At 27.8% G+C, this 15234-nt stretch overlaps 3 protein-coding genes across 3 annotated transcripts; 2 read left to right on the forward strand and 1 right to left on the reverse strand.

Moving 5' to 3' along the window:
• The first annotated feature begins 4743 nt into the window (after positions 1-4743).
• On the forward strand, positions 4744-9572 carry LOC112604345 (fatty acyl-CoA hydrolase precursor, medium chain). The gene is made up of 12 exons (XM_025353327.1): positions 4744-4924; positions 5005-5303; positions 6604-6738; positions 6806-6953; positions 7031-7216; positions 7287-7477; positions 7537-7741; positions 7877-7969; positions 8383-8501; positions 8554-8758; positions 8831-8981; positions 9055-9572. The coding sequence occupies exons 2-12, from the start codon at positions 5025-5027 to the stop codon at positions 9455-9457; spliced, it is 2115 nt and encodes a 704-aa protein (XP_025209112.1). The 5' UTR covers positions 4744-4924; positions 5005-5024; the 3' UTR covers positions 9458-9572.
• Positions 9573-9608: 36 nt separating this feature from the next.
• LOC112604236 (IST1 homolog) lies at positions 9609-13273 on the reverse strand. The gene is made up of 5 exons (XM_025353181.1): positions 12781-13273; positions 12286-12418; positions 11005-11148; positions 10020-10172; positions 9609-9958 (listed from the first exon to the last, which is right to left on the reverse strand). The coding sequence occupies exons 1-5, from the start codon at positions 13047-13049 to the stop codon at positions 9617-9619; spliced, it is 1041 nt and encodes a 346-aa protein (XP_025208966.1). The 5' UTR covers positions 13050-13273; the 3' UTR covers positions 9609-9616.
• An 890-nt stretch (positions 13274-14163) lies between these two features.
• Positions 14164-15234, forward strand: LOC112604296 (39S ribosomal protein L32, mitochondrial). Its single transcript, XM_025353263.1, has 4 exons — positions 14164-14435; positions 14537-14776; positions 14839-14984; positions 15042-15234. Exons 1-4 carry the CDS (start codon positions 14339-14341, stop codon positions 15159-15161), a joined length of 603 nt encoding a protein of 200 aa, XP_025209048.1. The 5' UTR covers positions 14164-14338; the 3' UTR covers positions 15162-15234.

Genomic DNA, 15234 nt, shown 5'->3' on the forward strand with positions numbered 1-15234 from the left:
CGCGGTGCGCCAGTAAAAGGAAACATCGTTCGATTTGGGGCCGTATTTCGGTTATTACGCGATAGTGTAACTTGTAATTTTCCACGGTAGTTTCCGTCATAAAAATGTTTGATTTTTAGAATTTTTTTTTTTCCCCCATTATAATGACAATTGTATACGAAAAACTAAAAAAAAAACTACTGAGCAGTCCGTGTACATAAATCAGAAGTACTTTCGCTTTCTAAAAAATAGCGACTTCGACTTTTTTCTCTTTTACCAATACACACCGTCAATATTTAAGATATTGAATTCGTGCTATTTTTTGAGTTGTACCTACATTACTGCAGAACAAAAAAATATACCCTAATTTGTTTTTGCGATTTAGAAATATTTGAAATACTCGCTAAAGCGTATTAAAAATTAAATTACTATGAAATATAGTTTCTATTAAACAATCATATTTTATTACGGTTGGGAAAGTTTTGAAATTTCCGGAAGAATAGCGAACCGCGAGTAGACTAGTAGATGGAATATAATAATTATAGTATAGGCGAACCGTGTACGACTTTACGAATATTACAAGAATGGTGAAACGCTCTGTATACAAGGCTATTATTTTATCAATTTACGTTCGTATAATATATTATTGCGTTTAGTATGTATATACAGAGTGTCTAAAAACTAATAATGTGTTTATAGCAAGTATATCCATTATATTATACTCATATTATCTGTTTACAAACTTATTTTTGATTCTATGATTAGTGCGATTATGATGAATATAATGAAATAAAGTTTTTTTTTTTTTTTTTTTATCAAAGGTATATAATACGATCGCATTATTATTCTACGGTAAGAACTTGGAACTGTACACAGCTGGGCACGTTGTAGATAAATACAAACGTTTAGTCGGTTTTTTTTAAAGTCATATACTGTATTACTATGTAGACAATAATAATATATTATATACGCAAACGTGGTGCTCATGAATAGAAGAACAATTAATAGTGTGATTTAACAACAAAAACGTGTGTTTATTTCAGTAGTATTACCTGAATATTGTTATAAGTGAATAATGTTATGCACGTTAAGCACCGTGCAGGGACAATGATGAAATACTGAATGATAGGCGTAGCTGTGTGGATACCTATATACATATACTCGTTTTATAAATTTCAAACAGTTAAAGAAACGTTAAATCACGGTGTCTTACAAACGAATACAACATAACAAACTGCGTGTTATTAATTTTAACACAAATATGAATTTATTGACTTATTGTAAAATTTAAAGGTAGGTAAGAAAATAAGCTAGAGCTAGTCGTAGACTTTTATTGATGTTTTAAATTTTAAAATGAGGCATAAGCATTTCAAAATTGTAATAATTTACATAACTATTACTCACTGAAATTAAAATATCAATACACTCAACCTACGAAATGCCCTAGATGACTAGATAGTATTCTTACATTTAAATTAACTTTTTGTATTTTTATCTTGTAGTTCTGTACTATCGTTAATCACTGTTCAACTATACTTAAATGTTTACGCTTCAAAATACAATTTAATGAAAAACTAAGTCAGCTTTTGAAAAAAGCGAGGGTGATCCATCACAAGTAATCTTTTACTTTATAGTTCAAAACAAATTGAAATGATGTTTTTAGATGCTTTACTAAAACAATTAACAAAAATATGAAATGTTTGATTTGGAAAAAAATTAAAAGGGAGACTCAGCGGATATTGCATAAAAGAGCGTTCCACACAAGATTAACTGTCATATTACCGTGAAAGGTCCCCCCCCCCTATATCACCGTTGTTAAATCTATTCTACAACTATATATAAAAAGAAAAAATACCTACTTAATTATTAATTATAAATTAATATTATTATTAGTAAGATATAAGTATTATTACTATTATATTTTGCATCAAGAAACTGACGATTTAAAATGCACTAGTAAATATTGTGTTCCCAGTATTCCGTTTAAAAAAAAATAGAAGGAGTACAATAAAAAAAAGAAAGGAGACTTCATCATTTTCTCATTATTAAGTACTGAAAATAGATATATTTTCGTTAAAAAAAAAAAGTTTTATATAACCATATCAAATTTAATATTCTTATGTTGGGTTGCATGAAAAATTGATTAATTTAGACGTTAGGTAAAATTTAATGAACCAATCGCAAGCCACTAAATCATATATAAGGGATCATTGATTCATTGAACTTTTAGTGATTTTTTATGAAACTTAAAAGACGGAAATATAAAATTGTTTCATATCAAGTTTAACAACAATCAGTATTTGAGTAGGTACCTATTCAAAATTCGAATCATATGTTTACTTCAATGTTATTAAAAATGTAATCTCAAATATTTTAAAATAATTGTTCAATATACTTATTATATAGAAAAAGTATACATGAATACATTTATTTTTTATAGCAATAATTTATCCACTCTCGAGTCTTGACTAATTCACTATATAAGGTCAACTAAACTTATTGTTAAACAATATTATTTTTTTTTTTTTTATTTGATATTGTAAAAATAAGTATTTTGCTTTACCCGTCATATAAAAATATGTTTTTATAATGGTCAATATATATAATTTATCTATATAAAAAAAAAAATTAAAATACCTATCATCTTTATAGAGGTCGTATTATGATCAGAATATCACATACCTATACACAATGTAAAATTTAATGATCGCAGGCTATTGTATTTGTATACGTGAACTGCTTATACAAAAGTTGGCCCTGAAGTCGAATTCTTAACCGATAGTTACTTTATGTTATACTGTTCTATATAATATTTCAGTTGTCGATGAGTAATGACTAATGACCAATAATAGTATCACTGTACAGTTTATGTCAACCAATAAACAATAACCGAATAATTAAAAATGTAAAACTATTTATTACAATATTAGTGTATTTCACACGTAATTTCATACAATGATAATACTCGTATAAATTATTTAATTTTAAATCGAGGTAGAAAACAATAATTTTTTGGAAACAATGCATAATGGTAAATTTCTTTTTTTTTTTATATAAAATATACAATTTCTAAATTCTAATCTTCATTTTTCTATTACGTACCTACCTACCATGAACGGTGTATCAAGGTACCTAAGACGCATATAGTAATATAGGCAATTCACAAATTTCTCAAAAATTATAATATGAATACATCTCTAAAATTGTCATTGTCTGTTTATCAAGATACCTACATTCGTAAATTGACTAATTTACATGTTGTATAATACAGTAGTCACTTTATGCGCCATCTGACCAATTTTATAAAATATATATTGTTATATTTTATAATATAAATAAGTATGATAGATATGACAAAATAATTAAGATCAGAGCGATGGTATTAAACGTATTATTGTATATAGGACCTTCATATTGAATGTTTGCATCGCGTCGTTACTCGTTAGTGACGAACATTGAGGTAATGTTTCAATTTCTAGGTTACAACTTAACGTATCAAGTATATAACTAAATTTATAAAATAATTTTTATAGCTGAGGTTTGAAAATTGAAGACAAGGTTTCCTTTAAATTGGCAGTTTTTACGTTAACCGAAAAATCTTAAAAATGTATTAACACAGTTTATTGTATAGACATTGTAAGTTAAAATTTGGACGATACATTATTATATTTAAACGAAGAATATCTAACGATTTTAGTTATTTTTTGTGACTTGAAAATACTATTCGTGGGTACTTAAAACTTTTAACGTATATTATTATATATTTTATACAAGCAATACATTTTCATATTCATTGTTTCGTTAAAAATTAATTCAATCTACTGTATTTTACCAATTGAAAAAAAAAAATTATTTTAATAGCAATATAAACATATTATATTATTATATTTTCATAAAATATAATTAGTTATATCGGCTGACAGAATATTTACAACAACTTACTTGAATTACTTCTCATTAACGATGTTTATTCGACATATACTGTACTGGACAACGGTTACTTGCTTTCACCTTTTTTTTTATTTGTAATAATATTCATATGATTACAAAAACATTTTATTTAATTAAGCAGAATAAAATATTATAGTCAAAAAGTTAAAATAGAGATAATAATTATTGTTTTATTTCTTTTATAAGAACCTTCTTCGGGCTTTGGTAAGATTTTCGTTATCTCCATCTATACCTAGGTACATTATAAAATCCTCAATACATCACTGCTTTCATTGTACCGTGTTGTCGCATCATGTCGTTCAAATCAAATTAAATATACAAAGGTAGCGGCGATTGCTTCACTCGGACTTCGGAGTAAATTTCGGACAACGCTGTCTTGAATTTAATACGGATACATAATTAATATCTATACCTAGCTAATACGATGTGGTTAAGGTAATATTGTAGTTAATAATTATACACATAATTATGCACAAAATATAATATTATATTATAAGTTCTTGTGCGTGATATTTAAGCACCAAGGCGGTGGGGATATCAATCTCATGACAGAAATCGAAATCGCACTCGTTAAAAAAAAAATTACGGTGTTTACTGTTTAGCATTAAGTCGTTATTGATTAACAAACGAGATGTGCAAATGTATATCATCGGCAGCACGGGCGACGGACGACCTCCTATTATATTCACCAGTACGTAGGTAGGACGTATCTAAATTAAATTCTTGTATAACCTTGACCAAGGTGAGGTAAACAGGTTTGACGAAAACGTATATTTATTAGATAATAAAATATGAATACACATTACACATAGTCATTATAATATCAACTACCATTGTAAGTACATATCGCGGCTAATAGCAGTGCTGTATAGGTATGGGCACCTGTATAGGTAGGTAGGTACCTATCTCGGCGTCATCGCTGAACAATTTGCCATTTAGCCAATACCAAACGAATTCAACTGGGCCAGCAGTCGACGCGGTTCAGCAATAATAGGTACACTCTCATCCTCGTACTTAGAAGCTAACGTCGCGTAATTTAATAACATAGGTAATAAGGTAATACGTATAAGATAGTGTCCGACCAAGCAGTTGCGATGCTGTACGGGACCGGTTTGGCGTTCGTCGTCTTACTGACGTTTTGCGACGCCCTGTCGCGGCAAAAGAGAATCGTTGGCGGATATCCGTCACTGATCCCTGAATCTGACGGGTTCAACGTCAGCCAACCGTCCCCCGCTAAGTCCAACAATAACGTGGTCCACGTGGAAGACGACTACAGGACCGCCACGGTCACTGGCGTTATGGAACCCGAAGGCTATTACGCGTACAAAGGAATCAGGTACGCCGAACCGCCGGTGGGGAGACTCAGATTTCAGGTAAGGCGGATACGGTCGAGCTTGTCTGCTGCGCGTATAAACAGAATACTTTAGAACAAAATCTATATCAAAATATTTGAAGAAAATGTTTCTTAGCAGATCTCTTGTAGACACTTATATATAAACATTTATGTGTGTGTGTGTGTGTGTGAACTTGTGGACTTTACCGGCAAAAGGCGTATTATAGCCACCCCTCCCAAATTTATAAATTAACTCCCGCTATCCTTAGTTTTTAGTTCACGATTCATTTCATTTAGTTGATTAATTAGTGTATTTTTTAACTATTTCGCAATTTATCCGAGTGTTAAATCATATCAAGACAAAAAAAAAATCAAACTGAAAGTTAATAACCTAACATGAGCTATTTGATAACTGTATGAGAATAAAAAATCTAAAAACCACATTTAAATCTGCCTGTAGTTGCATTTATTACCTACCATTATATCGCATGCATAGGCAGTAGCGTAAATAGGAAAATATACTTATTAATTGCGGCTGCATTGGGATTCTAATGTTTAAAAACCAGAAGGCCTTTAAAGTTGGATTAAAAAATAGGCTCTTTCAGAATACTGAGTACCTATTTTACTCTATTTTTTTAAAAGAGGTTCTTTTGATTTTTTGCACTTGGTAAAAATTCTTATATTTATGTCAATGTCCACAGGTAAATTGCAGATATCTATATTACTTAATACAAATTCTCTAGAAACTCATAGATGATATTATAAATTAAAATGCCTTTGCCTTATTGTTAATTAAGTAGGTAGGTACCTATTTATGTATATTATATAGGTACCTACTAAATAACCACATAAATTTTAAATGAGTTTTTCATTTCACATTGAATTTTAACAGTAAAATTATGAATACATTTGAGAATAATAAGTAAATTAGGTACCTATTCAGGAACCCTGAACAAAATATTATCTGTGCCAACTGCATTTGAGCCTATAAAGGCCCAAGTGTATTGTATACTATTATGTTCTTAGTAATTTTATTTTCAATTGTATTCATTAAATGTTGATAGGTATTTACTTACTCTTACTCTAATCTCTAATATACTAATATGCTGCATAAAACAGCAAGATAATTTCCCCCTTCAATAATTTGGTTCTTTCTAAACTATGCTCACCCTATCCATTTAAATTCTTTATTATTTAATCATAAAATATAAAATATCAAGTACCTAGAGCGGTTTTCCTTTAGTAGATGTGTTATATTTCTAGTAATAAATGAAGAGAACAAGTGAAGCACACCATCATTTCCATAATCTTAAATCTATTAAGTATTTTCCTATTTTTAGCGTCCGTCACTTGTTCGTCTTTCTGGAGAAATCGATGCTACAAAATTTGGACCTCCTTGCCCACAGTTGAGTTCTGATGGCAATGTACTGGTTGGAAGTGAAGATTGTTTATTTCTCAATGTGTTTACTCCATTGGTAAGTACTATTGAAAGGTGTAATTGTTAATTTGTACAATTCCATTTGGTTTATTATTTTCTTACAGAAGAAACCTAATAATACAAATTATCCAGTATTGATTTGGATACATGGAGGTGGTTTCTTTAGTGGTTCAGCTCTACAATATGGACCTGCCCATTTAGTGAAAAATAACATAACTGTAGTTACAATACAATATAGACTTGGATCATTAGGTAAATATTATAATTATTAATATACAACAATTTAAATATATTAAAAAAATTTATAATTGTTTTACAATATAATTTAGGTTGGCTAACAAGTAATTTAAAAAATCTTCCTGGCAATGTCGGATTGTTCGACATGCGTGCTGCTGTTAAATGGGTTAAAGAATATATTAGTTATTTTAATGGAGATCCAGAACGAATAGTTTTATCTGGTCAAGGTAGTGGAGCTAGTGCTGCAACATTACTGACAATGTCAGAGTTTACTAAAGGTATAAATTTAAATAATTGTAAATTGAAATATTAGTAAATTAATTAATTAAAAAAAAATACATTCAACAGGAATGATAAGTGGAATTTTTGCATTAAGTGGTAGCCCACTGTCAGCGTTTGCAGTAGATCCTATACCAAAACAAACATATCAAAATATGACTGCATTACTGGGATGTGATCAATCTGCTTCATTAGAAACAATTAGATGTTTACAAATGTTATCAATTCAAACAATTATTAACTCTGATTATAAATATCAGGTTAGTGAATTCTTTTTCTAATTTTAATTGTTTAAATTTACTTATTATCTACTACTTAGATTACAAAATTAGGAAAAGAAGGATACCTAACTGGATTGGGTAGCTTATTTAATGTTGGTCCAGCTGTAGAAGGTAACAACGATGGCAGATTCTTACCATTTTTTATTCTAGATACACCATTACGATTATTAAAAAAACACAAATTACCCGTAATACCAATGCTTACTGGTGTTAATAAGTTAGAAACTAAATCAGGAATATTAGGTAAGTAAAAATATAATAATATACAAATTATGATACCTATTTAATTTGTTTTATGAAAGACATATTTGTGTAATTACTAAATACATTTTAATACTTTACGTTAAAAAATCAATACTTCATTAAGTTTATTTTTAGGAAAGTTCAGAAATCAAGTATTAGACAATTTAAACAAAATACCAGACTATGTTAATAAAGTACTGCCACAGAAAGTTCTGACCACTAATACAGGTAAACAAATAAAATATTTGTCTATTAAAATGATTTAATTATATTATGAAAAATATGAAAAAAGTTTATTAGATAAAATAAAATAATTTTTAATAGGTATATATTGTAAGAATTAACAAATACTATATCTATATTATTGTTATCAATGATTACTAATCATAAGATATTAAAAATTTTAATTTACCATTACTATTAAATTTATTAACAAAAACTTTGCATTTTATTTTGGAACTCAGTCAAAAAAATGTATATTGTACACATATAAAAAAAAGTTTTGATATATTAAAAATTAAGTGAAAAATAAATTGTATTCATCACACAAAATTAAAAAAATATGTTTATTTACTTGTTATAATAGATTTTCATTTTATTTAGAATTTATTTAAAATTCTTGATAATTTGTTAAATTACAGGTTTATTCAAAAATGGAAGTGTAAATAATGCACTAAAGAACTTATTTGAGAACATTGATTACTTAAAATTATTATCAAGACTTGAATCTGGGGCCAAAGAAATCACTAAAGTTATGCAAGTAAGTAAAAATAATATAAAATTAATAAAATATTATATACTCAACTTTTAAGGGAACAACGGATGCATTATTCAACTTACCAGCTTTTTTTACATCACATTTATGGTCAAAACGCAGCAATGCATACTTCTATAGTTTTGAACACAAACCAAGTATTAAATCTCCAGGAAAATGGTTCTTGCCAAACATATTGGGAAATCCCAATAAAGAAAACTCCAAAAATGACGGAACTAATTCTCATAATGTTGAAGATAATGGTATAATTTATTGAAAAGAATTAATTAAAAAATATAATTGTATTTTTTAATTGTGCATGGTTGAATAAATAGGAGATCCAGGCCACGGAGATGAATTAATATATTTGTATGATGTGAGGTCCATTGAAGGTAAACAGATTTCAGGAACTGAACTTAAAGATAAAAAAGATATTGAAATGAGAGATAATTTCACATCATTAGTAGCAGAATTTGTAAAAAATGGGTAAATATTAAATTTAACACTTTAATCAAATTAATTACACATTACATAAAATATTAATAAATAAAAATTTCAGAAAACCAAAATTGAAAAAATTAGGTGATGAATGGCCTTCATTCACTTCTTCAAAACAATCAGATTATGTTGTACTCGATGAGAATTCACGTATTGAAAATAAGTTCCGTTTTTGTGAAATGGGATTGTGGGGTGGCGTCCCAGACATATTACAATCAACATACTGCAACTTGCCGGGAATATCTGATATATTAAAAACAGTACCAGATTTATTACAAAATGGTGTATTAGGCGATGTAACAGAAGGAACAGTTAATTTACTATCATACAACACAATTGATGGATTACTGAAAAATAATGTATTAGTAAATACATTAGGAGGAAAAAAACCAGATGCTACTACAAAGACCCCTAATACTATTACGCAAAAGCCAGCTCATTTATTAAACGGCTTACTTGGATAGTACATTAAACAAATCATAAGTTTTGTGTTCTATACTAAGGTAAGACATAACCAAAATTATTAGTAAAAATATATTTTTAATCTTAATTTTGACAACTTAAGAATAACAATAATAACATATTAATAATAATAAATGAAATATAATAAAAATATAAAATACTTATTTTTTGTTCTTTTTTAAATCCTCAAATCGATTTAATAATTCATCAAAATCAGTTTCTTCATCATCATCTTTATCTTTAACATCACCGACAGGTATATCTGTAGGTACACTAGGGAGGTCAGGTAAGTTTGAAAAACCCAAGTTCTTATTGGGAAAAATTGGGTTTTTCGGAACAGGTTTAACTATATTAGCTGCTGGTGGTTTTGGAATCGGCTGCACTTTGGGCGTAGGTATAGCAGGTATAGTAGGTGCAATTACAGTAGGTACTGTAGGTAATGAAGATGGTATCTCAAAATCCAATGGAACTGAATCTAACATTGAACTCATAGTTTGCATATTCTAAAATTCATTTTAAAATTAAGTCAAATATAAAATAATATTTACAAATTATAATACTTACTGGATAACTAATAGGTGGAGCCTGAGTTGGAGCCATGGGTTGTGATGGAAAACCAATAAACCCTGTAGGCCGTGTGGCATTTTCATTAATTACATTTTTACCATCAAAAAGTATAGAATCTACACTATGAGATTGTTCATATTCTTGCATGACCTAAAATCAAATGTTTAAACATTCAAATAAATCAAAAATAAATAGTAGATATATTTATGGGCACATGAAAGAAAATTAGTAAAAAAAAACCTATTTTAAATCTTAAACACATAATTATCACTACTTATAAATGCAAAATAAACATTTATCAATGATATAGCAGGTCATGTAAAAGCAACTGTACAAGGAGCTGTGTAATAGACACAGAGAAATAAATAAGTTATACAATTTTTCGAAGTGTTTTTTTAAATAGAAAATTTTTCCAAGTTCATATTATGACCAAATTCTAACATAGACTGACAAGAAAGTGCTCGCTCTAACTCTTATAAATCATGTTTGAAAAAGTCCTATCTCAGGCTCTTCTATATAAGTCTTTTCCTATTTTTCTTGGTCATATCTCTTCTCATCAAGAAATGTGTACAGTCTAATTCTTTTAATCCACGCGTCCTCGGATTCATGCGCATTATATTATTTTAAGATGCCCAGATCAGATGATATGTATCCCCCACACCCAAATCCTTTAGATAGTTACATGTACAGCTACGTCTATCTAGTTAACTGTGTAATAGCTTGTAACTAACATGTCGTGTTATCCCTGTATAAAGAGTTATATTATATAAAACTATAATTACAACCTAAATTGGTATCAGTCTACATACAATAACCATAACAAGTTATATCAAATTTACTTCGTAATTATGTTCAATATTGTTATACCCTTTTCCATTTTGTTATAAACTGGAATATGTTGTTTATGTTATAGTATATTTTTATAATGTTATAGGATATCAGATCATGTAGTAATAATCATAGTATCAGTACTTGATCTTACTTGTAAATCAGGTTCATAAGGTACATTATAATTTTTGGAAATTTCAATTAAATACTTCTCCACTAGTATCTTTGGTGGTGGTCTTAAACTCAACTTATGCTTCAGTTTTTCAGATACAGTGTCCATGTTTTCTGATCTGCATGCCTAAAATATAGAATAAAAACAATAAATAAATCAAGATTATTAATTATTATTATTATTACAAACAGATTTCATAATATAATAAAAACTAGTTATTAACAACTCACTGATATTTAATTAGAAATAAAATAGAGTAAAAAGTATAATTTAACTCTAAATATGTATTAAATAATAATAGTCATTTTTAATTAATATTTAAAAAAAAAAACAATAATAAAAAAAATTTAAGAAAATTTAACTTTAATAATTTATGATAGAAAAGATGCATGCAGGCATAAAATGAAAAATAATAGTTCATTGTAAATAATATATTTATAAGAATACATTTTTATAAAACAACACTAGATGTTAATTTCTAATCAATTAAAAAATGTTTATTTCATTTGAATAAAAAAAAATAAACATGATAAGACATTTAATCATTATTTATCATTAAAAAATAAACATAACTAATATTAACTTATAATAATATGCTATATGATACAATATGTAAAATTAAAATCAAGAAAATATTTTTAGAATATAATATGTAATATGTTTTAAATTATTCTCCCATCAATAATTTAACCTCAATAAGAATTGTATAATATCAAGCAGAGTGCAATAAGCATTATCTACAAAGACAAAAATAGGATGAGACTTGGGTTTACCTAGCTGATGTAAATTAAAACTTAAAACACTCTTAAGCATTATAATAAAAATTTTTTTTTTTAATGTTATCATAATAAAATGTAAACATTGAAAAATAAGAATATTGTAAAATCAGTTTAGTATAAGCTAATTCACCTAATACACATATGGATATTTATAATATTGACATTTTATTATTTTTATTTATTCATTAATTATGTTTTTATGGTATATAACCTACTATAAATAATTTAACAATATCTAAGAGGATAATCAATTTAACACTGTAATTATAAAAATTCATACTATAGAATAAATATTGAAAAAATTGTAAATAATTATTCTAGATTTATCTTAGTAGGAGAGCCCTGCTCTCATGTCAGAATTTTATTAACAAAAAATTATAAGTTCTAGCCACTATTGAAATAAATACTAATTTAAAGGTGATCTACACAGCATGCATTTAATTAAATACCTAATACAATTATGATTAATATATATTATAATTACCTCAGTATATTTTTTACCAAATTTTTGAGTTAATTGGTCAGATATCACTTTCATTTCACTGACATCAGCTTGAATATGAGGAGCCACCCATAATAAGCTAGAAACTGATTCTGCAAGAGAAGAATCTAAAATTCTGAAAACATAAAAATAAAAATAATTATAAAAAAAACTATCTAGATATAGGTATATTTTATACAAAATAATTTATAATGTCATATAAACACTATCATAAGTACTGACAAGACTCAATTTTATATATGAATGCAGTGAAAGTATTTGGTCACTGCAGTTTAAAAGCTACTCTAATAATATTAGAACTTGTATATATATATATATATATATATATATATATAAATGATAAATAATAATAAACTAATTGTATACTAAAAGCTCTTACTGTTAAAATTTCATAAAATGGTTTCATTATAGTCTATATACAATATACATTAAGTTCCCAAACAGAAAAATATACCTTATTTAGATAAAGTAATTTACTTTGATTGTTGTAAGAGACCAAATCTGGATAACAGAGCATCGCAAAACATCTCAACAATTTCAAGTGCTTCAACAAAGTAGTCTTCGCGTATGATATGTTCGACTCTAATTTTGGCACGTTCACTTTTCCCTGCTGCAACCATGTCGGCAATTTCTTTACGCGCTTTTTGGGCTAGTTCAGTTTTCTTTTTTTCCAATAATTTGAGACGATTTAACGCCAATCTCAAGTTAGTCTTGAGTTTCGAATAATTGGCGTCTGAAGAAAACATCGTCAACAATCGTCAATGCCAAATAATAATAATTTTTAACAAAAAATAAAAATGTACGAAACAATAATGAAGAATTAAAAGATGGTTCAAGAAAATTCAAAATTCCGATTTATGACAAATTTCTTACTATTCATAATATTACTCACAACAATAATAATAAATTTATTAATATTGTTGAAACTCGGAGTAGGGCTACGGGCCAGAAGTACTATCACTGTGGACAAAGATAAAAACCAATGAGTCATAGTCACTCATAATTCTTAACACAGTCCACAGAACTATTATCACGAGTCACGGCCATGAACATGTTACATGATCATTAATTTATTCTGTGAAAATAATATGAAAAAAAAAAAAAACAATAATAATAGAATTTGTCTTTTTCTGTCCCAAAATAATTTTAATTCTGAGATAATTCAAAGATATTGAAGAACCAATAGATGAGAAATATGAATTCTTCAATAGAAATTAGAAATCGTTGATAAAAGCTGGGCGCTAGTAGCCAGTTCGCTCATAGATTAAAAATTAAAATGTGATATATTATTATTTATTATACATAATATATCTAAGTTGCATTGTATATATTATTATTTATTACATTTTTCTTTTGAATACTAATTTATGATTCGCTATTTTATAATTACACTACACGCATAGACCTTATACTCTAGTAGTCTAGTATAAGGTCTATGACTACACGTCTACACTGTACAATAACTTTTATATTAGGAACTTGTTAACATATTATCATAAACGCCATAATAAAATCAATAAACCTTTATAAACTTAGGAATCTATAGTCTATGCATACAATAATTGCAATATGTTTATATACAAATTGTATTTTAATATTTTGAAGCTTCAAACTTATAGAGCTATCTTTTTCTTCACAATTGAACTACAAAACATTAGTGTGACAGCTAAAACATTAGAAAGCTGATCAGTGATCACGATTGTAAAATTTATCACTAATATTATAGTCGTGAACAATAAAAAATATCTCATGGTTCTCTACAATTTTTTTTTTCACATTTCACAACGTTCATTTTTAATATTTTCGTAATAATTAATATGAAAAGAGCCGCCGATGAACGCCGCTAATTAGTGATAAGAATTACTGATAATCGAAATCAACACTTGATCGCATTGTGATAATAGTTTCAATCTTGGTAATCATCTTGCACACTATTCTCTGAAAACTCAACTCGTTTATTTTGCATTCCGTACTCATTTATCTAAATACCCGAACTTTTGACTTCGTTTAGCCAGCACTAATAAGAAAATAAAAAATGAAAGGGCTCTTGGCGCTAAGAAGAATTAAAAATCGGCTGTACACAGATTTCGACTCCTTTTGCCACATGATCCTCGGACATCCGCCTCCACCAGGTAACTAAATTTTTTCTTTTAACCTCCTTCTATAACAGTTATTACTGATTGAAAACAAGTCTGTTATGCATATTGATAATATTTTATTCTATTATTTTCAGCTCTTTCTTTAGTAAATCCCGTGGAAACGCTCAAACCATCTACCCCAGCTCTGACAAATATTCAACGACTATTTGGCGATTCTATTTTATGGGCTGTTCCCAAACACAGGCGTACAATTGAGAAAAGACTAAAACGAAAATTTGGTTGTATTAATGATTTTTACAAAATGCTTTTACCTCGTACAGATTTACTTACTTGTAACCAATGTGGTCATAGTTATCAAAGACGCCATTTGTGTGGTGAGTGATAAGTTCAAAATTATTTTTTATGTCCATAATATAACGTATATTTTACATTTTAGCCAATTGTTACAAAAGAGTTAAGGATGAAACTACAGAGTTTCAAGAAGTCATTGAAAAAGAATTAGGCTTGGAACCCATTGAACAGGAAGTAGTAGTTCTTTATAAAGGAGAGAAACCCAAACAACCAGTAGAAGAACTTTGGAAAGTAAGACTATTTGACTATACAATATTGTTAAATAATTAACATATTATTTTATTGTAGGGAAAAAGAATCATTGAACTCAAAAGAGAAAAACCGTCTTGGTTCTGTAGAAATTTATTACAAAGGACAACTATTGGCAACTCTGATTCAAAAGATGTACAACCATCAGAATTAGCTTAATCCAGTTTTTCTTTTTAGTATGAAATGTGTTATAAATTTATTAATTTTCATTTACTTTGATCAATATTTTAAT

This window comes from Melanaphis sacchari, unplaced genomic scaffold, assembly GCF_002803265.2.
Source record: "Melanaphis sacchari strain LSU unplaced genomic scaffold, SCAv2.0 Contig11_pilon_pilon, whole genome shotgun sequence".
Lineage (NCBI taxonomy): Eukaryota > Metazoa > Arthropoda > Insecta > Hemiptera > Aphididae > Melanaphis > Melanaphis sacchari.

Coding starts and splice junctions, on each gene's coding strand:
- LOC112604345 (XM_025353327.1), top strand. CDS start 5,025: ATGCTGTACGGGACCGGTTTGGCGTTCGTCGTCTTACTGACGTTTTGC. Junction 8,502..8,553: donor AAATCACTAAAGTTATGCAA/GTAAGTAAAAAT, acceptor TCAACTTTTAAG/GGAACAACGGATGCATTATT. Junction 8,759..8,830: donor TCATAATGTTGAAGATAATG/GTATAATTTATT, acceptor TTGAATAAATAG/GAGATCCAGGCCACGGAGAT.
- LOC112604236 (XM_025353181.1), bottom strand. CDS start 13,049: ATGTTTTCTTCAGACGCCAATTATTCGAAACTCAAGACTAACTTGAGA. Junction 10,173..11,004: donor CTTATGAACCTGATTTACAA/GTAAGATCAAGT, acceptor ATTTGATTTTAG/GTCATGCAAGAATATGAACA. Junction 9,959..10,019: donor CTCCACCTATTAGTTATCCA/GTAAGTATTATA, acceptor AATGAATTTTAG/AATATGCAAACTATGAGTTC.
- LOC112604296 (XM_025353263.1), top strand. CDS start 14,339: ATGAAAGGGCTCTTGGCGCTAAGAAGAATTAAAAATCGGCTGTACACA. Junction 14,777..14,838: donor TCAAAGACGCCATTTGTGTG/GTGAGTGATAAG, acceptor TTTACATTTTAG/CCAATTGTTACAAAAGAGTT. Junction 14,985..15,041: donor CAGTAGAAGAACTTTGGAAA/GTAAGACTATTT, acceptor ATTTTATTGTAG/GGAAAAAGAATCATTGAACT.